The sequence below is a fragment of the Cinclus cinclus genome, chromosome 38, assembly GCF_963662255.1.
Source record: "Cinclus cinclus chromosome 38, bCinCin1.1, whole genome shotgun sequence".
In the NCBI taxonomy this organism is placed as follows: Eukaryota; Metazoa; Chordata; class Aves; order Passeriformes; family Cinclidae; genus Cinclus; species Cinclus cinclus.
Genome location: NC_085083.1, coordinates 135,260 through 158,782, shown reverse-complemented (window position 1 = coordinate 158,782; position 23,523 = coordinate 135,260). Strand labels below are relative to the sequence as shown.

At 45.7% G+C, this 23,523-nt stretch overlaps 1 protein-coding gene, 1 long non-coding RNA gene and 1 other non-coding gene across 3 annotated transcripts; all 3 read right to left on the bottom strand.

Annotated features, from left to right (window-relative positions):
- Positions 1-1,497: 1,497 nt before the first annotated feature.
- LOC134056052 (DNA polymerase delta catalytic subunit-like) lies at positions 1,498-21,712 on the bottom strand. The gene is made up of 15 exons (XM_062512549.1): positions 21,702-21,712; positions 20,665-20,858; positions 18,838-18,945; positions 17,292-17,429; positions 14,148-14,279; positions 9,635-9,803; positions 9,125-9,360; positions 7,689-7,855; positions 6,797-6,901; positions 6,533-6,673; positions 6,022-6,132; positions 4,929-5,120; positions 3,842-3,930; positions 2,464-2,580; positions 1,498-1,615 (listed from the first exon to the last, which is right to left on the bottom strand). The coding sequence occupies exons 2-15, from the start codon at positions 20,852-20,854 to the stop codon at positions 1,498-1,500; spliced, it is 2,013 nt and encodes a 670-aa protein (XP_062368533.1). The 5' UTR covers positions 20,855-20,858; positions 21,702-21,712.
- Positions 21,713-22,078: 366 nt separating this feature from the next.
- LOC134056080 (uncharacterized) lies at positions 22,079-23,268 on the bottom strand. The gene is made up of 2 exons (XR_009934121.1): positions 23,200-23,268; positions 22,079-22,150 (listed from the first exon to the last, which is right to left on the bottom strand). It is a non-coding gene; the product is annotated as an uncharacterized LOC134056080 (long non-coding RNA).
- On the bottom strand, positions 22,240-22,326 carry LOC134056089 (small nucleolar RNA SNORD88). The gene has a single exon (XR_009934124.1). It is a non-coding gene; the product is annotated as a small nucleolar RNA SNORD88 (small nucleolar RNA).
- Positions 23,269-23,523: the final 255 nt, after the last annotated feature.

The following is a 23,523-nucleotide window of genomic DNA, read 5'->3' as shown; positions in this document are numbered from 1 at the left end:
CCCCCCAGAACTGAATTCCCCAAATCCCAGGATTCCCCCAGAACTGAATTCCCCCAAATCCCCGGATTTCCCCCAGAACTGAATCCCCCAAATCCCCGGATTTCCCCCAGAACTGAATTCCCCAAATCCCCGGATTTCCCCAGAACTGAATTCCCCAAATCCCCGGATCCCCCCCAGAACTGAATTCCCCAAATCCCCGGATTTCCCCAGAACTGAATTCCCCAAATCCCCGGATCCCCCCCAGAACTGAATTCCCCAAATCCCCGGATCCCCCCCAGAACTGAATTCCCCAAATCCCCGGATTTCCCCCAGAACTGAATTCCCCAAATCCCCGGATCCCCCCCAGAACTGAATTCCCCAAATCCCCGGATTTCCCCCAGAACTGAATTCCCCCAAATCCCCGGATTTCCCCAGAACTGAATTCCCCAAATCCCCGGATTTCCCCCAGAACTGAATTCCCCCAAATCCCCGGATTTCCCCAGAACTGAATTCCCCCAAATCCCCGGATTTCCCCCAGAACTGAATTCCCCCAAATCCCCGGATCCCCCCCAGAACTGAATTCCCCAAATCCCCGGATCCCCCCCAGAACTGAATCCCCCAAATCCCCGGATTTCCCCCCAGAACTGAATTCCCCCAAATCCCCGGATTTCCCCCAGAACTGAATTCCCCCAAATCCCCGGATTTCCCCAGAACTGAATTCCCCAAATCCCCGGATTTCCCCCCAGAACTGAATTCCCCAAATCCCCGGATTTCCCCCAGAACTGAATTCCCCAAATCCCAGGATTCCCCCAGAACTGAATTCCCCAAATCCCCGGATTTCCCCCAGAACTGAATTCCCCAAATCCCAGGATTCCCCCAGAACTGAATTCCCCAAATCCCCGGATTTCCCCCAGAACTGAATTCCCCAAATCCCCGGATCCCCCCCAGAACTGAATTCCCCCAAATCCCCGGATTTCCCCAGAACTGAATTCCCCAAATCCCCGGATTTCCCCCAGAACTGAATTCCCCAAATCCCCGGATTTCCCCCAGAACTGAATTCCCCAAATCCCAGGATTCCCCCAGAACTGAATTCCCCAAATCCCAGGATTTCCCCCAGAACTGAATTCCCCCAAATCCCCGGATTTCCCCAGAACTGAATTCCCCAAATCCCCGGGTCCCCCCCAGAACTGAATTCCCCAAATCCCCGGATTTCCCCCAGAACTGAATTCCCCAAATCCCCGGATTTCCCCAGAACTGAATCCCCCAAATCCCCGGATTTCCCCAGAACTGAATTCCCCCAAATCCCCGGATTTCCCCCAGAACTGAATTCCCCCAAATCCCCGGATTTCCCCCAGAACTGAATTCCCCCAAATCCCCGGATTTCCCCCCAGAACTGAATTCCCCAAATCCCCGGATTTCCCCCAGAACTGAATTCCCCCAAATCCCCGGATTTCCCCCAGAACTGAATTCCCCAAATCCCCGGATTTCCCCCCAAAACGCCCTCCCGAGCCCCGGCCCTCACCTGCTCCTGGCTGCCAGCAGCCCCTGCAGGACGCGGGGCAGGACCCCCCTGCGCACCTGGGGGGTCACGAACTGCTGCCCCGTGGGGGTCCGGATGAAATCCTCGGGGCCCAGCCTGTGGGGCAAACCAGTGCGGACCAGTATAAACCAGTATGGACCCGTCTAAACCGGTACAGGACAGTATAAACCAGTACTGGACAGTATAAACCAGTACAGACCGGTACAAACCAGTGGCCTCCCAGTTCACCCCAGTCCCTCCCAGTACCATTTTGGTGCCCTCCCAGTACAAATCAGTCCTTCCCAGTCCCTCCCAGTACCATTTTGACACCCTCCCAGTCCCTCCCAGTACCATTTTGACACCCTCCCAGTCCCTCCCAGTACCATTTTGACACCCTCCCAGTACAAACCAGTCCCTCCCAGTACCATTTTGACACCCTCCCAGTACAAACCAGTCCCTCCCAGTACCATTTTCGTGCCCTCCCAGTTCACCCCAGTCCCTCCCAGTGCCACTTTAGTGCCCTTCCAGTCCTTCCCAGTCCCTCCCAGTACCATTTTGACACCCTCCCAGTACAAACCAGTCCCTCCCAGTACCATTTTGACACCCTCCCAGTCCTTCCCAGTCCCTCCCAGTACCATTTTAGTGCCCTCCCAGTCCCTCCCAGTCCCTCCCAGTACCATTTTAGTGCCCTCCCAGTCCCTCCCAGTACCATTTTGACACCCTCCCAGTCCTTCCCAGTCCCTCCCAGTACCATTTTGACACCCTCCCAGTACAAATCAGTCCTTCCCAGTCCCTCCCAGTACCATTTTGACACCCTCCCAGTCCCTCCCAGTACCATTTTGACACCCTCCCAGTACAAATCAGTCCTTCCCAGTCCCTCCCAGTGCCATTTTCGTGCCCTTCCAGTACAAACCAGTCCCTCCCAGTACCATTTTAGTGCCCTCCCAGTCCCTCCCAGTCCGTACTGGTGTTTCTGGACGCCCCCTGGCGGCAGCAGGGTGGTGTAGCACAGGTTGTGGGCGATCATGATGGACGGGTACAGGGAGGAGAAATCCAGAGTGGCGATGGGCACGTCGTAGTACCTGGAAAGGTGTTCGGGACAGGTGGGGGCCGCGGGGCCCTTGGGGGATTTTTAGCACAATTTCGAGGGATTTTTGGAGGTTTTTTTGGGGTTTTTTAGGAGAATTTTAAGGGATTTTTAGAGGTTTTTTAGGAGAATTTTAAGGGATTTTTGGAGGTTTTTCGGGGTTTTTTCGGAGAATTTTAAGGGATTTTTGGAGGTTTTTCGGGGTTTTTTCGGAGAATTTTAAGGGATTTTTAGAGGTTTTTTAGGAGAATTTTAAGGGTTTTTTGGAGGTTTTTTGGGGTTTTTTCGGAGAATTTCGAGGGATTTTTGGAGGTTTTTTTGGGGTTTTTTAGGAGAATTTTAAGGGATTTTTAGAGGTTTTTTAGGAGAATTTTAAGGGATTTTTAGAGGTTTTTTAGGAGAATTTTAAGGGATTTTTGGAGGTTTTTCGGGGTTTTTTCGGAGAATTTTAAGGGATTTTTGGAGGTTTTTTGGGGTTTTTTAGGAGAATTTTAAGGGATTTTTAGAGGATTTTTAGGAGAATTTTAAGGGATTTTTGGAGGTTTTTTTGGGGTTATTTTTAGAGGTTTTTCGGGGTTTTTTCGGAGAATTTTAAGGGATTTTTAGAGGTTTTTTAGGAGAATTTTAAGGAATTTTTGGAGGTTTTTTGGGGGTTTTTTTAGAGGTTTTTCGGGGTTTTTTCGGAGAATTTCGAGGGATTTTTGGAGATTTTTTTGGGGTTTTTTAGGAGAATTTTAAGGGATTTTTAGAGGTTTTTTAGGAGAATTTTGAGGGATTTTTGGAGGTTTTTTTGGTTTTTTTTCAGAGAATTTTGAGGGATTTTTGGAGGTTTTTTGGGTTTTTTGGGAGAATTTTAAGGGATTTTTAGAAGTTTTTTAGGAGAATTTTTGAAGCGTTTTTAGAGGTTTTTTGGTTTTTTTTTCAGAGAATTTTGAGGGGTTTTTAGAGGTTTGTTTGGGATTTTTTTCCAAATGTTTTGAGGGGTTTTTAGAGGGTTTTTTTTTTGTTTGTTTTTTTCTGATCATTTTGAGGGATTTTCTGAGGGGTTTTCTTTGGGGGGGGGGTTTGTTTTGTTTTTTTGTTTTTCAGGGCTTTTTGGGTGATTTCGAGCACGTCTTTTCTATTTTTTTTTTTTTTTTTTGGTGGGGGGTTTTGGGTGTTTTTCATTTTTTTTTTTTTTTTCAGGGATGTTTTGGGTTTTTTGAGGGGGATTTGGGGAATTTTTGGGTTTTTATTTTTAGGGATTCTCCACTCACCCTTTGAGGGGTTCAATCACCGTGGCCCCCTCAAAATCCTCTCCCCCCTCCGGCTTCACCACCGGCAGCAGCAAATCCTCCTGCATGGCCTGCGAGGGACAAAAATCAACCCCAAAATGTCCCAAATTCACCCCAAAAACATCCCACCCCAAAAATCCCTTCCCAAAATCCACCCCGGAACATCCCCAGGTGACTCCAGGTGTCCCCAGTGTCCCCTCACCTGCAGCTCCCTCACCCCGGCCTTTTTCTCCCCTCACGTTTCCCGCCATTTTCTCCCCTCACGTTTTCCCGCCTTTTTCTCCCCTCACGTTTTCCCCCCTTTCTCCCTCACATTTCCTCCCCTTTCCCCCTCACATTTCCTCCCCTTTTCCCCTCACATTTCCTCCCCTTTCCCCCTCACATTTCCTCCCCTTTTCCCCTCACATTTCCTCCCCTTTCCCCCTCACATTTCCTCCCCTTTTCCCCTCACGTTTTCCCCCCTTTCCCCCTCACATTTCCTCCCCTTTCCCCCTCATTTCCTCCCCTTCTCCCCTCATGTTTCCCACCCCTTTTTCCCCCCTCACGTTGGACACCATTTTCTCCTCTCACTTTTCCCACCCTTTTCCCCTCACGTTTCCCTTTTCTCCCCTCACATTTCCCGCTTTTTTCCCCTCATATTTCCCACTCATTTCGCCTCAGGTTTCCCACCCTTTTCCCCTCACACTGGCTGCCATTTTCCCCTCATGTTTCCCACTATTCTCCCCTCATGCCGTCTCCCATTCTCCCCTCACACTGGCTGCCATTTTTCCCTCACGTTTCCCGCCATTTCCCCCTCACGTTTCCTGCCATTTTCCCCTCACGTTTCCCACCATTTTCCCCTCACACTGGCTGCCATTTTTCCCTCACGTTTCCTGCCATTTTCCCCTCACGTTTCCCACCATTTTCCCCTCACACTGGCTGCCATTTTCCCCTCACGTTTCCCGCCATTCTCCCCTCACACTGGCTGCCATTTTCCCCTCACGTTTCCCACCACTCTCCCCTCATGCCGTCCGCCGTTCTCCCCTCACGCCGTCCGCCATTCTGCCCCGTCCCCCGTCCCCAGGCTGACCTGCCGCAGGAGCTGCGCCACCACCTTGACCTGCTGTCCCCGGCTCAGCAGGTAGCTGAGCGGCACGGCCGTCACCCGCGCCATCTCCACCAGCGTCACCAGCGTCATGAGGCGCTCGAGCAGCCGCAGCGGCAGCACCGCGTCCTTCAGGCAGTACAGGGCCAGGCGGCGCCGCGTCTGCGCGTCGCCGTTCTGAGGGGACGGCGGGGACGGCGCGTGAGGGGACGGCGGGGACACTGGGGACAGTGGGGACATTGGGGACATTGGGGACAGGGGGGACATTGGGGACAGAGGAGACGGGGGGACATTGGGGACAGCAGGGACACTGGGGACAGTGGGGACATTGGGGACATTGGGGACAGGGGGGACATTGGGGACAGGGGAGACACTGGGGACAGCGGGGACATTGGGGACAGGGGGGACATTGGGGACAGCAGGGACATTGGGGACATTGGGGACATTGGGGACAGGGGGGACATTGGGGACGGCGGGGACACTGGGGACAGTGGGGACAGTGGGGACAGGGGGGACATTGGGGACAGGGGGGACACTGGGGACAGCGGGGACAGGGGGGACAGCGGGGACATTGGGGACAGGGGGGACATTGGGGACAGCGGGGACAGGGGGGACAGAGGGGACAGCAGGGACATTGAGGACAGAGGAGACGGGGGGACATTGGGGACATTGGGGACAGTGGGGAGAGTGGGGACACCAGGGACATTGGGGACAGGGGGGACGGGGGACATTTGGTAATGGGACATCAGGGACATTGGGGACGGCAGGTAAGGGGACAGTGGGGAGAGTGGGGACATTCGGGACATTGGGGACATTGGGGACAGGGGGACATTCGGGACATTGGGGACAGGAGGGACATTTGGTAATGGGACATCAGGGACATTGGGGACACTGCCTAATGGGACGCTGGTTAACGAGACATGGGGTAATGAGACGTTTGTGGACACAGGTTAATGGGACACTCGGGACATTTGGGGCCAGTTATGACCATTTTGGGGCCATTCTGGGGCCGTTCAATGCCACACCTGTAACTCCAGGTGACCCTTGGGGACATTTTGGGGCCATTTTGGGGCCACACCTGCAGCTCGGTGATGATGCCGTGGGGCACGTCCTCCTTCTGCTCGTGCAGGAAGTGCGCGCTGACGGCGTTCAGCGAGTACGAGCGCAGCTTGTGCTCCCTCAGCAGCACCTGGGGAGCCCCAAATTTACCTGGAGGAGCCCAGAACTCACCTGGGGGGTCCCCAAGTTTACCTGGGGAGCAAAAAGTCCCCCAAAACCCCCAAAATCTTAGCATTAAAAAAACCCCGATATTGAATCAGAAACACCAAAAACGGCGCTGGGATGCTCCAGAACCTGGGACAGAACTCGCCTGGGAAGCCCAAAAAGCCCCAAATCACCCCAAAACCTCCCCAGGTGGGTCCAGGTGTTCCCAAACCCCTCTCAGGTGTCACCAAACCCTGTACAGGTGTGCTCCACCTTCTCCCAGGTGTGTCCAGGTGTCCCCAGGTGTGTCCCTCACCTGCAGCATGTCCAGCATGACCCTCCCAGGTGTGCTGACCACCTTGCCCTCCCCCAGGTGTGTCCCTCACCTGCAGCATGTCCAGTGTGACCCTCCCAGGTGTGCTGACCACCTTGCCCTCCCTGCGGCCCAGCTGGCGGGACTGGAACGCAGAATCCTTCACCTGGGACGGGACGCCCCTGACCCGGCCCAGGTACGGGAACGACGACACCTGGCACAGGTGAGACACAGGTGAGAGAGAGGATGGGCTGGGGACACCTGGGGACACAGGTGAGGGACAGGGACACACCTGGGAGGGCTCTGGGGACACCCAGGTGACCCCAGGTGAGCTCACCTGTAACACCTGAGCTCTCTGGATCAGGTAGGGCAAGTCGAAGTTGTGGATGTTGTACCCTGTGATCACGTCGGGGTCCACGATGCGAATGAACTCCGCCCACGACTGCAGGTGAGAGGGAACAGGTAAGAGAGGCTCAGGTGAGCCCAAACTCACCTGGGACCCCTCCCCAGAACCCCCAAATCTCACCTGCACACCTGTTCCTGTGAAAGATCCTGAGACACCCAAAATTTCCCTAAATTCCCCCAAAACTCACCTGGGACCCCGCCCTGGCCCTCTCAGGTATTCCAGACATCCCCCCCCCCACCCCCCCAAAAAAAACCCAAATTCCCGTTTTTCCTCCCCGAACCCTCACCTGCAGCAGCTCCCTCTCGCTGTTGAAGCTCCGGACGGTGGCTCCAAAACCCCACCTGAGACCCCCCAAACCCCCCCAAACCCTCCCCTAAACCCCCCCCAAACCCCCCAAATTCCCATTTTTCCCCCCCCAACCCCCACCTGCAGCAGCTCCCTCTCGCTGTTGAAGCTCCTGACGGTGGCTCCAAAACCCCACCTGAGACCCCCCAAACCCCCCCCTAAACCCCCCAAACCCCCCCAAATTCCCGTTTTCCCCCCCCCAACCCCCACCTGCAGCAGCTCCCTCTCGCTGTTGAAGCTCCGGACGGTGGCTCCAAAACCCCACCTGAGACCCCCCAAACCCCCCCAAACCCTCCCCTAAACCCCCCCCAAACCCCCCAAATTCCCATTTTTCCCCCCCCAACCCCCACCTGCAGCAGCTCCCTCTCGCTGTCGAAGCTCCGGACGGTGGCTCCAAAACCCCACCTGAGACCCCCCAAACCCCCCCCTAAACCCCCCAAACCCCCCCAAACCCCCATTTTTCCCCCCCAACCCCCACCTGCAGCAGCTCCCTCTCGCTGTCGAAGCTCCGGACGGTGGCTCCGCGCAGGGGGGCGCAGCCGAGCAGGGTGAACACGACCCTCAGGAAGGGCTCCCGGCAGCCCTGGCGCAGCGCCACGGCCGCGATGGCGATCACCGGGTCCCGCTCGGCCTCCGGGAACACCCCTGAGCTCCCAGGAGAGCCCGAATTCAACCCCAGCGGCCCCTCCCGCTTCACCCCCTTCCCTCCCACCCCCACCCCAGCGTCCTCCAGTCCGTCCCGGTCCGTCCCGGTCCATCCCAGTCCGTCCCGGTCCATCCCAGTCCTTCCCAGTCCTTCCCGGTCCATCCCAGTCCTTCCCAGTCCATCCCAGTCCTTCCCAGTCCATCCCAGTCCTTCCCAGTCCATCCCGGTCCGTCCCGGTCCATCCCAGTCCTTCCCAGTCCATCCCGGTCCGTCCCGGTCCATCCCAGTCCATCCCAGTCCATCCCAGTCCTTCCCAGTCCATCCCAGTCCATCCCAGTCCGTCCCAGTCTATCCCAGCCCCTCCCAGTCCATCCCGGTCCGTCCCGGTCCTTCCCAGTCCTTCCCGGTCCATCCCAGTCCTTCCCAGTCCATCCCAGTCCTTCCCAGTCCATCCCAGTCCTTCCCAGTCCATCCCGGTCCGTCCCGGTCCATCCCAGTCCTTCCCAGTCCATCCCGGTCCGTCCCGGTCCATCCCAGTCCATCCCAGTCCATCCCAGTCCTTCCCAGTCCATCCCAGTCCATCCCAGTCCGTCCCAGTCTATCCCAGCCCCTCCCAGTCCATCCCGGTCCGTCCCGGTCCATCCCAGTCCTTCCCGGTCCATCCCAGTCCTTCCCAGTCCATCCCAGTCCTTCCCAGTCCATCCCAGTCCTTCCCAGTCCATCCCGGTCCGTCCCAGTCCATCCCAGTCCATCCCAGTCCATCCCAGTCCTTCCCAGTCCATCCCAGTCCATCCCAGTCCATCCCGGTCCGTCCCGGTCCATCCCAGTCCTTCCCAGTCCATCCCGGTCCGTCCCAGTCCATCCCAGTCCTTCCCAGTCCATCCCAGTCCATCCCACTCCATCCCAGTCCGTCCCAGTCCTTCCCAGTCCATCCCAGTCCGTCCCAGTCTATCCCAGTCCCTCCCAGTCCGTCCCGGTCCATCCCAGTCCTTCCCAGTCCATCCCAGTCCATCCCAGTCCGTCCCAGTCTATCCCAGCTCCTCCCAGTCCATCCCAGCTCCTCCCAGTCCTTCCCAGTCCATCCCAGTCCCCTCCCAGTCCTTCCCACTCCATCCCAGTCCATCCCACTCCATCCCAGTCCCTCCCAGTCCGTCCCAGTCTATCCCAGCTCCTCCCAGTCCATCCCAGTTTATCCCAGTCCATCCCACTCCCCTCCCAGTCCCTCCCAATCCCCTCCCAGTCTCTCCCAGTCCCTCCCAGTCCCTCACCCTTCCTCCCAGCACACTCGATATCGAAGCTCAGCACCCTCAGGGGGGGCAGCCCCAGCCAGGGCCCCTCGGGGGGGTGACCCCTCAGCCCCCCCCAGGCAGCGTCGGCCTCCAGCTGGCACAGGGTGGCCTTGGGGGGGTCCCCGGGGGGGTTTTGGGGGTCCCCCCTCCAGCGGAACCCCCCCGGGGGCAGCTCCACCCAGGAGCAGCCGACGATGCCGGAGTCGGCCATGAACCTGCGGGGGGGGGAGATTTGGGGCTGGGGGGGGTTAAACATTTCCGTGCTGTTTTCTCCCGATTTTTTTTTTGGGGTCGTTTTTAGCTCTTTTTTTTTTTTTTTTTTTTTTTTTTCACTCAAATTTTTATTTTTCCCATTTTTTTTCGGGCGGGATAATTTTTTTTTTCTTTTTTTTTTTTTTTTTTTTTCCCCCCCCCTGGCCTCTGGGTGTGGGATTTTTTTTTTTTTTTTTGTTGTTGTTTTTGGGGTGTTTTTTTTTGGGTTCTTTTTACCTGATTTCAAAGTCGATGTTGGCCTCGTAGGGGGGTGCTGGGTGCACCCCCAGCCCTCCCCAGCGCAGCCCCCGCTCCAGGAGCCGCCGGGCCGGGGCCACCAAACGGGGCAGGGAGACCCCAACCCTCACAAAAAGGCTCTGAACGTCTCCCTGGAACCCCAAAATACCTGAGAAAGGGGAAAAAAAAAAAAAAAAAAAAAAACAACAAAAAAAAAAGAGAGTTACCTCAAAAAGTTAAAAAAAAAAGAGAGAGAAGTTACCTCAAAAAGTTAAAATACAAAGAGAAGTTACCTCAAAAAGTTAAAAAAAATGAGAAGTTACCTCAAAAAGTTAAAAAAAAAAGAAGTTACCTCAAATAATTAAAAAAAAGAGAAAAGTTACCTCAAAAGATAAAAAAAATGAGAAGTTACCTCAAAAAGTTAAAAAAAATGAGAGAAGTTACCTCAAAAAGTTAAAAAAAAAAGAGAGAGAAGTTACTTCAAAAAGTTAAAATAAAAAGAGAAGTTACCTCAAAAAGTTAAAAAAAAAGAAGTTACCTCAAATAATTAAAAAAAGAGAAAAGTTACCTCAAAAAGATAAAAAAAAGAGAGAAGTTACCTCAAAAAGTTAAAAAGAGAAGTTACCTCAAAAAGTTAAAAAAAATGAGAAATTACCTCAAAAAGTTAAAAAAAAGAGAGAAGTTACCTCAAAAAGTTAAAAAAAATGAGAAGTTACCTCAAATAATTAAAAAAAAGAGAAAAGTTACCTCAAAAAGATAAAAAAAAGAGAGAAGTTACCTCAAAAAGTTAAAAAAAATGAGAGAAGTTACCTCAAAAAGTTAAAAAAAAAAGAGAGAGAAGTTACTTCAAAAAGTTTAAGAAAAAGAGAGAAGTTACCTCAAAAAGTTTAAAAAAAAGAGAGAAGTTACCTCAAAAAGTTAAAATAAAAAGAGAAGTTACCTCAAAAAGTTAAAAAAAAAAAGAAGTTACCTCAAATAACTAAAAAGAGAAGTTACCTCAAAAAGATAAAAAAAAGAGAAGTTACCTCAAAAAGTTAAAAAAAAAGAGAAATTACCTCAAAAAGTTAAAAAAAAGAGAGAAGTTACCTCAAAAAGTTAAAAAAAAAGAAGTTACCTCAAATAATTAAAAAAAGAGAAAAGTTACCTCAAAAAGATAAAAAAAAGAGAGAAGTTACCTCAAAAAGTTAAAAAAAATGAGAGAAGTTACCTCAAAAAGTTAAAAAAAAAAGAGAGAGAAGTTACTTCAAAAAGTTAAAATAAAAAGAGAAGTTACCTCAAAAAGTTAAAAAAAAAGAAGTTACCTCAAATAATTAAAAAAAGAGAAAAGTTACCTCAAAAAGATAAAAAAAAGAGAGAAGTTACCTCAAAAAGTTAAAAAGAGAAGTTACCTCAAAAAGTTAAAAAAAATGAGAAATTACCTCAAAAAGTTAAAAAAAAGAGAGAAGTTACCTCAAAAAGTTAAAAAAAATGAGAAGTTACCTCAAATAATTAAAAAAAAGAGAAAAGTTACCTCAAAAAGATAAAAAAAAGAGAGAAGTTACCTCAAAAAGTTAAAAAAAATGAGAGAAGTTACCTCAAAAAGTTAAAAAAAAAAGAGAGAGAAGTTACTTCAAAAAGTTTAAGAAAAAGAGAGAAGTTACCTCAAAAAGTTTAAAAAAAAGAGAGAAGTTACCTCAAAAAGTTAAAATAAAAAGAGAAGTTACCTCAAAAAGTTAAAAAAAAAAGAAGTTACCTCAAATAACTAAAAAGAGAAGTTACCTCAAAAAGATAAAAAAAAGAGAAGTTACCTCAAAAAGTTAAAAAAAAAGAGAAATTACCTCAAAAAGTTAAAAAAAGAGAGAAGTTACCTCAAAAAGTTAAAAAAAAAGAAGTTACCTCAAATAATTAAAAAAAGAGAAAAGTTACCTCAAAAAGATAAAAAAAAGAGAGAAGTTACCTCAAAAAGTTAAAAAAAATGAGAGAAGTTACCTCAAAAAGTTAAAAAAAAAAGAGAGAGAAGTTACTTCAAAAAGTTTAAGAAAAAGAGAGAAGTTACCTCAAAAAGTTTAAAAAAAAGAAAGAAGTTACCTCAAAAAGTTAAAAAAAAGAGAAATTACCTCAAAAAGTTAAAAAAAGTTACCTCAAAAAGTTAAAAAAAAAGAAAGAAATTACCTCAAAAAGTTAAAAAAAAAAAAAGAAAGAAATGAAAAAAAAATCCAAAATTTGGCCAAAAAAAAAAATAAAATAAAAAAAATCAATGGGGCGAGAGTTGGAGGAAAAGAGGAAGAAATGAAAATAAAAGTTTTAAAGATCTTTGCCAGCTTGGAAAAATTAAAATGTTTGAGGGGGTGGTGGGGGGGATGAAAAGAACAGAATGGTTACAACCCCCCCCCTCCCCCAAAAAAAAAAACAGAACAAAAAAATTGAGAAATGGCAAAAAGTACAAAAATGAGGCCAAAAAAAAAATCACCTGGAAAATCCCCCAAAGCTGCCCCAAAAACGTCCCCCCCCCAAAAAAAAAAAAAAAATAAAAATGTAAAATAAAAAAACGACCCCAAGACTTTACTCTCAAAACATCCAAAAATTACCCCAAAAATAAGCCCTGAAAAATCGCCCAAAACACCTCCAAAAACCCCCAAAAATCCACCAAAAAACCTCAAAAACCACTCCCAAAAAACCCCCCAAAAAAATCCCAAAAATCCCCTGAAAACCTCCAAAAATCCCCCAAAAATGTCCCCAAAAAAATCCCAAAAACCCCCCAAAAAACCCCCCAAAAACTCCCCAAAAAATTCCCAAAAACACCACAAAAAAATCCCCCAAAACATCTCCAAAAATCCCCCAAAACACCCCAAAAACCACTCCCAAAAACCCCCAAAAAAACTCCCAAAAACACCACAAAAAACTTCCAAAAATCCCCCAAAAAATCCCCCCAAAAAACCTCCAAAATTCCCAAAAAATTCCCCAAAAATCCCCCCAAAAAATCCCCAAAAAAATCCCCCAAAAAATCCCCAAAAAATCCCCCCAAAAAATCCCAAAATAATTAAAAAAAAAAATCCCCCAAAAAATCCCAAAAGTCCCCCAAAATATCCCAAAATAATTCCAAAAAAATCCCCAAAAAATCCTCCAAAAAAATCCCAAAAAAATCCCAAAAGGATCCGAAAAAAAAACCCAAAAAATCCCCAAAAAATCCCAAAAAATCCCAAAAAATCCTAAAAAACATCCCAAAAAATCCTAAAAAAAATCCCAAAAAAAATCCCAAAAAATCCCAAAATCCCCCAAAATTCCCCAATTTTTCCTTGAAATTCCCAACCCCCCACATTAAGCTGGAATTAAAAATTTCCACCACGATTCCCAACCCCTCTTTTTTTTTTTTCCCCCCCCCGCTATAAATTTGGGGTTTTTTGGAAATTCTCCAAAATTTGGGGGGTTTTGGGGGTTTTTTGGGAGTTTTGGGGGGTTTTTTGGGGTGTTCTTGGGGGAGTTTTTTGGGTGTTTTTGGTGTTTTTTGGGGGGGTTTTTGGGTGTTTTTGGGGTTTTTTGAGGGTTTTTTTTGGGTGTTTTTTGGGGTTTTTTTTTTGGGTGTTTTTGGGGTTTTTTTGGGTTTTTTTTTGGTGGTTTTTTTGGGTGTTTTTGGTGGTTTTTGGGGGGTTTTATTGGGTGTTTTTGGGGTTTTTTGGGGGTGTTTTTGGGGTTTTTTTGGGGGGTGTTTTTGGTGGTTTTTTTGGGGTGTTTTTGGTGGGTTTTTTTGGGGTGTTTTTGGTGGGGTTTTTTTGGGTGTTTTTTGGGGTTTTTTTGGGTGTTTTTGGTGTTTTTGGGGGGTTTTTTGGGTGTTTTTGGGGTTTTTTGTTTTTTTTTTGGTGGTGTTTTTTTGGGGGTTTTTTTTGGGTGTTTTTGGTGGTTTTTGGGGGGTTTTATTGGGTGTTTTTGGGGTTTTTTGGGGGTGTTTTTGGGGTTTTTTTGGGTGTTTTTGGTGGTTTTTTTGGGGTGTTTTTGGTGGTTTTTTTGGGGATTTTTTTGGTGGGTTTTTTTGGGGTGTTTTTTGGGGTTTTTTTTTGGGGTGTTTTTGGGGTTTTTTGGGTGTTTTTGGTGGTTTTTTTGGGGTGTTTTTGGTGGTTTTTGGGGGGTTTTATTGGGTGTTTTTGGGGTTTTTTTGGGGGTGTTTTTGGTGGTTTTTTTGGGTGTTTTTGGTGGTTTTTTTGGGGTGTTTTTGGTGGTTTTTTTGGGTGTTTTTGGTGGTTTTTTTGGGGGTGTTTTTGGTGGGTTTTTTTGGGGTGTTTTTTGGGGTTTTTTTTTGGGGTGTTTTTGGTGTTTTTTTTGGGGTGTTTTTGGGGTTTTTTGGGTGTTTTTGGTGGTTTTTTGGGGTGTTTTTGGTGGTTTTTGGGGGGTTTTATTGGGTGTTTTTGGGGTTTTTTTGGGGGTGTTTTTGGTGGTTTTTTTGGGTGTTTTTGGTGGTTTTTTTGGGGTGTTTTTGGTGGGTTTTTTTGGGGTGTTTTTTGGGGTTTTTTTTTGGGGTGTTTTTGGGGTTTTTCCTCACTCTGTTTCCACAGCAGCTGCAGCCCCAGGACGTTTTTGGGGGGCCCGGATTTGGGGCTCCCCCCCCTCTGCTCCCTCCTGAGCGCCGCCTCCAGCTCCTGCTCCAGAGCGCCCAGGTGCGCCTCGCTCGCACCTGCAAGGTACAGCCTCATTAATTAAACACAATCGGACACAGTCGGACACAATTAAACACAATTAAACACAATTAAACACAATCTGACACAATCAAACACAATTAAACACAATCAAACACAATTAAACACAATTAAACACAATTAAACACAATCGGACACAATCGGACACAATCAAACACAATTAAACACAATTAAACACAATTAAACACAATCTGACACAATCAAACACAATTAAACACAATCTGACACAATTAAACACAATTAAACACAATTAAACACAATCTGACACAATCTGACACAATCAAACACAATTAAACACAATTAAACACAATTAAACACAATTAAACACAATTAAACACAATTAAACACAATTAAACACAATCTGACACAATTGGACACAATTAAAAAGAATTAAACACAATTAAACACAATTAAACACAATTAAAACCTATCGGACACAGTCGGACACAATCGGACACAATTAAACACAATTAAACACAATCTGACACAATTGGACACAATTAAACACAATTAAACACAATTAAACACAATTAAACACAATTAAACACAATTAAAACCTATCGGACACAGTCGGACACAGTCAGACACAATTAAACACAATTAAACACAATCGGATACAATTAAACACAATCGGACACAATCGGACACAATCAAACACAATTAAACACAATCAAACACAATTAAACACCATTAAATCAAATTAAACCCAATTAAACATCATCAAACCCAATCAAACCCAATCAAATCTGATCAAACCCGATCAAACCCAATCAAATCCAATTAAATCTGATCAAATCAGATCAAACCCAATTAATTCTGATCAAACCCAATCAAATCCGATCAAATCTGATCAAACCCAGTCAAACCCAATCAAATCTGATCAAATCTGATCAAACACAATTAAAACTTATCAAACCAAATCAAACCAAATCAAACCCAATCAAATGTGATCAAACCCAATCAAATCTGATCAAACCCGATCAAACCCAATCAAACCCAATCAAACCCGATCAAACCCGATCAAATCTGATCAAACCAAATCAAATCTGATTAAACCAAATCAAACCCAATCAAATCTGATTAAACCCAATCAAATCTGATTAAACCCAATCAAACCCAATTAAATCTGATTAAACCCAATCAAATCTGATTAAACCCAATCAAACCCAATTAAATCTGATTAAACCCAATCAAATCTGATTAAACCCAATCAAATCTGATTAAACCCAATCAAACCCAATTAAATCTGATTAAACCCAATCAAATCTGATCAAACCCAATTAAATCTGATTAAACCCAATCAAATCTGATTAAACCCAATCAAACCCAATTAAATCTGATTAAACCCAATCAAATCTGATCAAACCCAATTAAATCTGATTAAACCCAATCAAATCTGATTAAACCCAATCAAACCCAATTAAATTTGATTAAACCCAATCAAATCTGATTAAACCCAATCAAACCCAATCAAATCTGATCAAACCCGATCAAATCTGATCAAACCAAATCAAATCTGATTAAACCAAATCAAACCCAATCAAATCTGATCAAACCAAATCAAATCTGATTAAACCAAATCAAACCCAATCAAATCTGATCAAACCCGATCAAATCTGATCAAACCAAATCAAATCTGATTAAACCAAATCAAACCCAATCAAATCTGATCAAACCCAATTAAATCTGATTAAACCCGATCAAATCTGATCAAACCAAATCAAATCTGATTAAACCCAATCAAATCTGATCAAACCCAATCAAACCCGATCAATCAAACCCAACTTGACCGAGTTTGTTTCTCGCAGTTGGGAATTAAAAAAGGAGGAAATTCCCGGGAATCCCAGAGAAATCCCAGGGAAATTCTGGAGCTTTGGGGGCAAAAAAAATCAACGCCGAAATTGTAAAATTTCACCTGAAATCCCCAACCTGAAATTCCCAAATTTCATCTGAAATTCCAACCTGAAATTCCCCAAAATTTTACCTCAAATTCCAGCCTGAAATCCCCAAAATTTCACCCCAAAATTCCAACCTGAAATCCCAAAAAAATTTTCCTGAAATTCCACCCCAAAATTCCAAAATTTTACCCGAAATCCCAACTTGAAATCCCAAAATTTCACCTGAAATCCCAACCCCAAAAATCCCAAAATTTCACCCCAAAATTCCAACCTGAAATCCCAAAAAAATTTTCCTGAAATCCCACCCCAAAATTCCAAAATTTTACCTGAAATCCCAAAATTTCACCCCAAAATTCCAACCTGAAATCCCAAAAAAAACTTCCTGAAATTCCACCCCAAAATTCCAAAGTTTTACCTGAAATCCCAACTTGAAATCACCCCAAAAATTCCAAAATTTCCCCCTAAAATCCCTGATTTTTATTTTTTTTTTTTTTTCGTTTTTCAGCCATTTTTATGGGGATTTTTGTGGGAATTTTGGGGATTTTTGTGGGAATTTTGGGGTTTTTGGGGTCAGGGATTTTGGGGTGAATTCTGGAGATTTTGGGATCTCACCTGGAACAACCAGGGACACAAAAAAAGTCGATTTTTGGGGCGATTTTGGTGCTTTTTGAGCCGTTTTCAGTGGGATTTTTGTGGAATTTTTGTGGGATTTTTGTGGGAATTTTGGGGTTTTTGGGGTCAGGGATTTTGGGGTGAATTCTGGTGATTTTGGGATCTCACCTGGAACAACCAGGAACACAAAAAAAGTCGATTTTTGGGGCGATTTTGGTGCTTTTTGAGCCGTTTTCAGTGGGATTTTTGTGGATTTTTGTGGGAATTTTGGGGTTTTTGGGGTCAGGGATTTTGGGGTGAATTCTGGTGATTTTGGGATCTCACCTGGAACAACCAGGAACACAAAAAAAGTCGATTTTTGGGGCGATTTTGGTGCTTTTTGAGCCGTTTTCAGTGGGATTTTTGTGGATTTTTGTGGGAATTTTGGGGTTTTTGGGGTCAGGGGTTTTGGGGTGAATTCTGGGGATTTTGGGGTCTCACCTGGGGGTGCCAGGACGTAGAAGTAGGGGGTGAAGCCGTGCAGGTGGACGCAGACACTGAGCCCCTCCCCCGTGACCCCGAACATCCGCAGGATGGGGGAGGGGTGGGGCCAGCCCGGGAACCCGGGGGGAGGGGACCCTAAAATAAATTAAAAAAAAAAAATAGAAATAAAATAATAAGAAAAAAAATAAAAAAAAAAAATAAAACAAACAAAAAAAAAAAACCAACAAAAAAATTTTGGGGGGATTTGATGGGAATTTGTAGAGATTTGGGGGAGATCGGGGGAATTTTGGGGGATTTTTGGGGGATTTTGGGGGAATTTTGGGGGATTTTTTTAGGGGTTTTTTTGGGGGGATTTTGGGTGAATTTTGGGGGATTTTTTAGGGGCTTTTTTGGGATTTTGGGGAAATTTTGGGGGATTTTTGGGGGGGGTTTAAGGGACTTTTTTGGGGGATTTTGGGATGGGAATTTTTGGGGTGAATCCAGGGGATTTCTGGGGTGGAATTTTGGGATTTTGCGATGGGGTTTTTTGGGGTGGAATTTTGGGATTTTGGGATGGGGATTTTTGGGGTGAATCCGGGGGATTTTTGGGGTGGAATTTTGGGATTTTGGGGTGGAATTTTGGGATTTTGGGGTGGAATTTTGGGATGGGGATTTTTGGGGTGAATCCAGGGGATTTTGGGGTGGAATTTTGGGATTTTGGGGTGGGGACTTTTGGGGTGAATCCCAGGGATTTTTGGGGTGGAATTTTGGGATTTTGGGGTGGGGATTTTTGGGGTGAATCCCGGGGATTTTGGGGTGGAATTTTGGGATTTTGGGGTGGAATTTTGGGATTTTGGGGTGGGGATTTTTGGGGTGAATCCGGGGGATTTTGGGGTTGAATTTTGGGATTTTGGGATGGGGATTTTTGGGGTGAATCCGGGGGATTTTGGGGTGGGGATTTTTGGGGTGAATCCGGGGGATTCTGGGGTGGAATTTTGGGATTTTGGGATGGGGATTTTTGGGGTGAATCCGGGGGATTTTGGGGTGGGGATTTTTGGGGTGAATCCGGGGGATTCTGGGGTGGAATTTTGGGATTTTGGGATGGGGATTTTTGGGGTGAATCCCGGGGATTTCTGGGGTGGAATTTTGGGATTTTGGGATGGGGATTTTTGGGGTGAATCCCGGGGATTTCTGGGGTGGAATTTTTGGATTTTGGGATGGGGATTTTTGGGGTGAATCCCGGGGATTTCTGGGGTGGAATTTTGGGATTTTGGGATGGGGATTTTTGGGGTGAATCCCGGGGATTTCTGGGGTGGAATTTTGGGATTTTGGGATGGGGATTTTTGGGGTGAATCCGGGGGATTCTGGGGTGGAATTTTGGGATTTTGGGATGGGGATTTTTGGGGTGAATCCGGAGGATTTTGGGGTGGAATTTTGGGATTTTGGGATGGGGATTTTTGGGGTGAATCCGGGGGATTTTGGGGTGGGGATTTTTGGGGTGAATCCGGGGGATTTTGGGGTGGGGATTTTTGGGGTGAATCCGGGGGATTTTGGGGCTCCTGACCCACGTAGTGGTCGATGTCCATCTGCAGGAAGGTCAGAGTGTCCGGGGGCTGTGGGGGAGGGGCAGGGCGGCGCCACTTGGGGGGCACCTCCCCCACAAAGAGAGAACCTGAGGGGGGGGTGGGGGGGTGGAAAAAGAGCCAGAATTGGTTAAAACGGCCAAAATTGGGGAAAACAGCCCAAAAAAACCCAGCCAGGACCGGTTAAAAATGTGCAAAAAAACCCAGCAAAAGTTGGGGAAAAATGTCCAAAACCAGACAAAATTAGGGGAAAAAAAAAAAATAAACAGAAGAAAAACCAGCCAGAATCAGGGAAAAAACAAAATCCCAAAACAAAGCCCAAAAAAATCCCAAATCATCAAAAATTAAAAAAAAAAACCAAAAAAAACAAAAACCATCGACAAAAATCTCCCAAAATCCCAAAATAAACCCCTTAAAAATCCCCCCAAAAAACCCTAAAAATCCTGAAATAAACCCCCTAAAAATCCCCAAAAAAATCCCAAAATAAACCCCTTAAAAATCCCCCAAAAAACCCAAAAAAATCCCAAAGTAAACCCCCCTAAAAATCCCCAAAAAACCCTAAAAATCCTGAAATAAACCCCCTAAAAATCCCAAAAAAAATCCCAAAATAAACCCCCTAAAAATCCCCCTAAAATCCCAAAATAAACCCCTTAAAAATCCCCCAAAAAACCCAAAAAAATCCCAAAGTAAACCCCCCTAAAAATCCCCAAAAAACCCTAAAAATCCTGAAATAAACCCCCTAAAAATCCCCCAAAAAATCCCAAAATAAACCCCTTAAAAATCCCCCAAAAAACCCCAAAAAAATCCCAAAGTAAACCCCCCTAAAAATCCCCAAAAAACCCTAAAAATCCTGAAATAAACCCCCTAAAAATCCCCAAAAAAATCCCAAAATAAACCCCCTAAAAATCCCCCAAACAATCCCAAAATAAACCCCCTAAAAATCCCCCAAAAAAACCCTAAAAATCCTGAAATAAACCCCCTAAAAATCCCAAAAAAAATCCCAAAATAAACCCCCTAAAAATCGCCCAAAAAATCCCAAAATAAACCCCCTAAAAATCCCCCAAAAAATCCCAAAATAAACCCCCTAAAAATCCCCAAAAAAATCCCAAAATAAACCCCTTAAAAATCCCCCAAAAAACCCAAAAAAATCCCAAAGTAAACCCCCCTACCCAAAAAACCCCAAAAATCCTAAATAACCCCCTAAAAATCCCCCTAAAAATCCCAAATAAACCCCCTAAAAATCCCAAAAAAAATCCCAAAATAAACCCCTTAAAAATCCCCCAAAAAAATCCCAAAGTAAACCCCCCTAAAAATCCCCAAAAAACCCTAAAAATCCTGAAATAAACCCCCTAAAAATCCCCAAAAAAATCCCAAAATAAACCCCTTAAAAATCCCCCAAAAAACCCAAAAAAATCCCAAAGTAAACCCCCCTAAAAATCCCCAAAAAACCCTAAAAATCCTGAAATAAACCCCCTAAAAATCCCCAAAAAATCCCAAAATAAACCCCCTAAAAATCCCCCAAAAAATCCCAAATAAACCCCCTAAAAATCCCAAAATAAACCCCCTAAAAATCCCAAACCAATAAACCCCTAAAAATCCCAAACCTAAAAAACCCAAAATAAACCCCTAAAAATCCCCCAAAAAACCCTAAAAATCCCAAAATAAACCCCCTAAAAATCCAACCCAAAAAAACCCCCCAAAAAATCCCAAATAAACCCCTAAAAATCCAAAATAAACCCCAAAATATCCCCAAAAAATCCCCCCAAAAAAATCAAATATCAAAAATCCCAAATATTCCCAAGTCTCACCGCTGGGCTGGCTCTGGGGGTCTGGGGGTGGCCCCTCCCCCATTCCCAGTTCCTCCTCCATCTCCTCCAGTTCTCCCAGTTGAGCCAATTCCTCTTCAAACTGGGAGGGGCCTTTGGGACCCCCCCGGAATTTTTTGGGCCCCCCCCCGGGGGGACCCCCGGGAGCTCCCGGGCGCTTTTGAGCTTCCATGGATCTGGAAATAAATAATATTTAAAAATAAATAATAAAAGCTTCTCCAGGATCCCTCTGAGAATCCCAAAATTCTCCAATTTTCCGCCCGAAATTCCTCCAATTTCCCATCATTTCTCCCCGAAATTTACCCACCCTCCCAAATCATAAAATTTCCAAATTACCCAAACACATTTCCTACAAAATCCCCCAATTTCCCACCAACTCCCCGTCAAAATCCTAAAATCCTCCCCCCCCCAAATCTCCCTACAAAATTCCCCCAAATCCCCCTGAAAATCCCCTCCAAGACAGCCCCAAAATCCTTCCCCCCCCCCAAAAAAAAAAAAAAAAATCCCCACATTTTCAAATTTCCCCCCAAAAAAGCCTGAACTCCCTCCCAGGACCTGGGGACTCCAAAAATCCCTTCAGGGACCCCAAAATCCCCTCAGGGACTCCAAAAATCCCCTCAGAGACCCCAAAAATCCCCTCAGGGACCCCAAAATCCCTTCAGGGACCCCAAAATCCCCTCAGAGACCCCAAAAATCCCCTCAGGGACCCCAAAATCCCTTCAGGGACCCCAAAATCCCCTCAGAGACCCCAAAAATCCCCTCAGGGACCCCAAAATCCCTTCAGGGACCCCAAAATCCCCTCAGAGACCCCAAAAATCCCCTCAGCGCTGCCTCCTCCCCTCACGATTCCCGCGCCGCCTCCGCCTCCCTCATTTTCTTTCAAATCCCCCCAAAACTCTGCGGGGATCCGCCGAAATCCCATTAAACCTCCCAAAGATCCCATAAAACCCGAAAATTCCCAAAAAAAATCCCCCAAAATTCCCGAAATTTCTCCTCAGGGACCTTCCGGCAGCCCTCACCCCGCTGAGGATCTCCCGCCAAAGACGGGCCCTCCCCGGAAAAGCGCGGTGATTGGATAGTTTTAACCCACGTGACGGGCTGCTTCCGGTTAACGCGCGCTGCCATTATACGTAGCGCTGACTCCGCAACATGGGCGCCGCCACGTTTAGTACGGAAACCGGAAGTTTCACGCTGCGGGCTGCCATGTTGAGAAGGGAAAACCGGAAATGCAGCCACAGCGGCCCACCGTTATTTAACCGGAAGTTCCTCATGGGCGCCGCCATATTGAGTGTGGCTCCATTTCCCCCCCCCCCCCCCCAATTTAATATTTGGGCTAAAATCCCCGAATATCCCAATTTTCCCATTCCCAAAAATTCCAAAAGAAAACCACAGAGACTTTTTTAAAATTTGAGTTTTTATTGAAAGGAATTTTTCCCTCTGTCCCCTCCCAGATTTTGGGCGGTGTCACCTGGAAGGAAAAATTAAGAAAGGGTTAATTCTACCCCCCCCCTCAAAAAAAAAAATAATCTCATTAAAAATGAGAAATTTAAATTTTGGGGCCCCCTCAGACCCTCCCCGAGTGGGGGAGGGGCACAGGAATCCATCAGGGGGGGTCAGAGCCCAGTGCTGCCATCACGGGGGGCCCCACCCCCCAAAAAATCCCAAAATTCCAACCCCAAAATGTTCATTTTTAACCCCAAAAATCCCCTTGAAACCCAAAATAATTTAATAATAATAATAATAATAATAATAATAATAATAATAATAATAATAATAATTTAAACCCAACAAAAATCACCTTTTAACGCAAATAACCCCGTTTTAACCCAATAAATCCCCCTCAAGCCCAAAAAAATCCAAATTTAAACCCAAAATAATCCAAATTTAAACCCAATAAAAATCACCTTTTAACCCCAATAACCCCATTCTAACCCAAATAAAACCCTTTCAAACCCAGAAAAACCAACTTTTAACCCCAATAAATACAATTTTAACCCCAAAATAAACACAATTTTAACCCCAATAAACACAAATTTAACCCCAAATAAGCACAATTTTAACCCCAAAATAAACACAATTTTAACCCCAATAAATATAATTTTAACCCCAAAATAAACACAATTTTAACCCCAAATAAACACAATTTTAACCCCAATAAATATAATTTTAACCCAAATAAACATAATTTTAACCCCAAAATAAACACAATTTTAACCCCAATAAACTCAATTTTAACCCCAAAATAAACACAATTTTAACCCCCAATAAACACAATTTAAACCCCAATAAATATAATTTTAACCCAAATAAACACAATTTAAACCCCAATAAATATAATTTTAACCCAAAATAAACACAATTTTAACCCCAAATAAACACAATTTAAACCCCAATAAATATAATTTTAACCCAAATAAACACAATAAACAAACACAATTTTAACCCCCAATAAATCCCCTTCAAACCCACCAAAACTCCCCCATTTCTCCCCCTAAAAAAAAAAACCCCAAAACTCACGGGACGAACTCCCGCAATTCCGAGCCGGGATATTTATTTTTTTTTTTTTTTTTTTTGGTTTTTTTTTTTCCCCAATTTTAATTTTTTTTTTGTTGTTGTTATTTTTTTTTTTGTTTGTTTCTTTCTCTCCCTTCAATCCTCCTCCTCATCCTCAGCTCCCCCAGCTCCTCCCTGGCCTTTCTTGGCGTTCTTGCGTTTGACGCGGCCGGGGCGGCCGCCGCCGTAGGGAGAGCGCAGGGAGAAGTCGATGTGTTTTTGGGAATCCAGGCGAACGATGAACGACGGGATGTTCACCACCTGCTTCCTCACCCTGACGGGGACCCC

Excerpts from the sequence above, each read along its gene's own strand:
- LOC134056052 (XM_062512549.1), bottom strand. The coding sequence starts at position 20,854 with ATGGAAGCTCAAAAGCGCCCGGGAGCTCCCGGGGGTCCCCCCGGGGGG. Across the intron at positions 18,946-20,664 it reads CCCCCAGAGCCAGCCCAGCG|GTTCTCTCTTTGTGGGGGAG; the intron begins GTGAGACTTGGG and ends CCCCCCCCTCAG. Across the intron at positions 14,280-17,291 it reads CTACGTCCTGGCACCCCCAG|GTGCGAGCGAGGCGCACCTG; the intron begins GTGAGACCCCAA and ends TGTACCTTGCAG.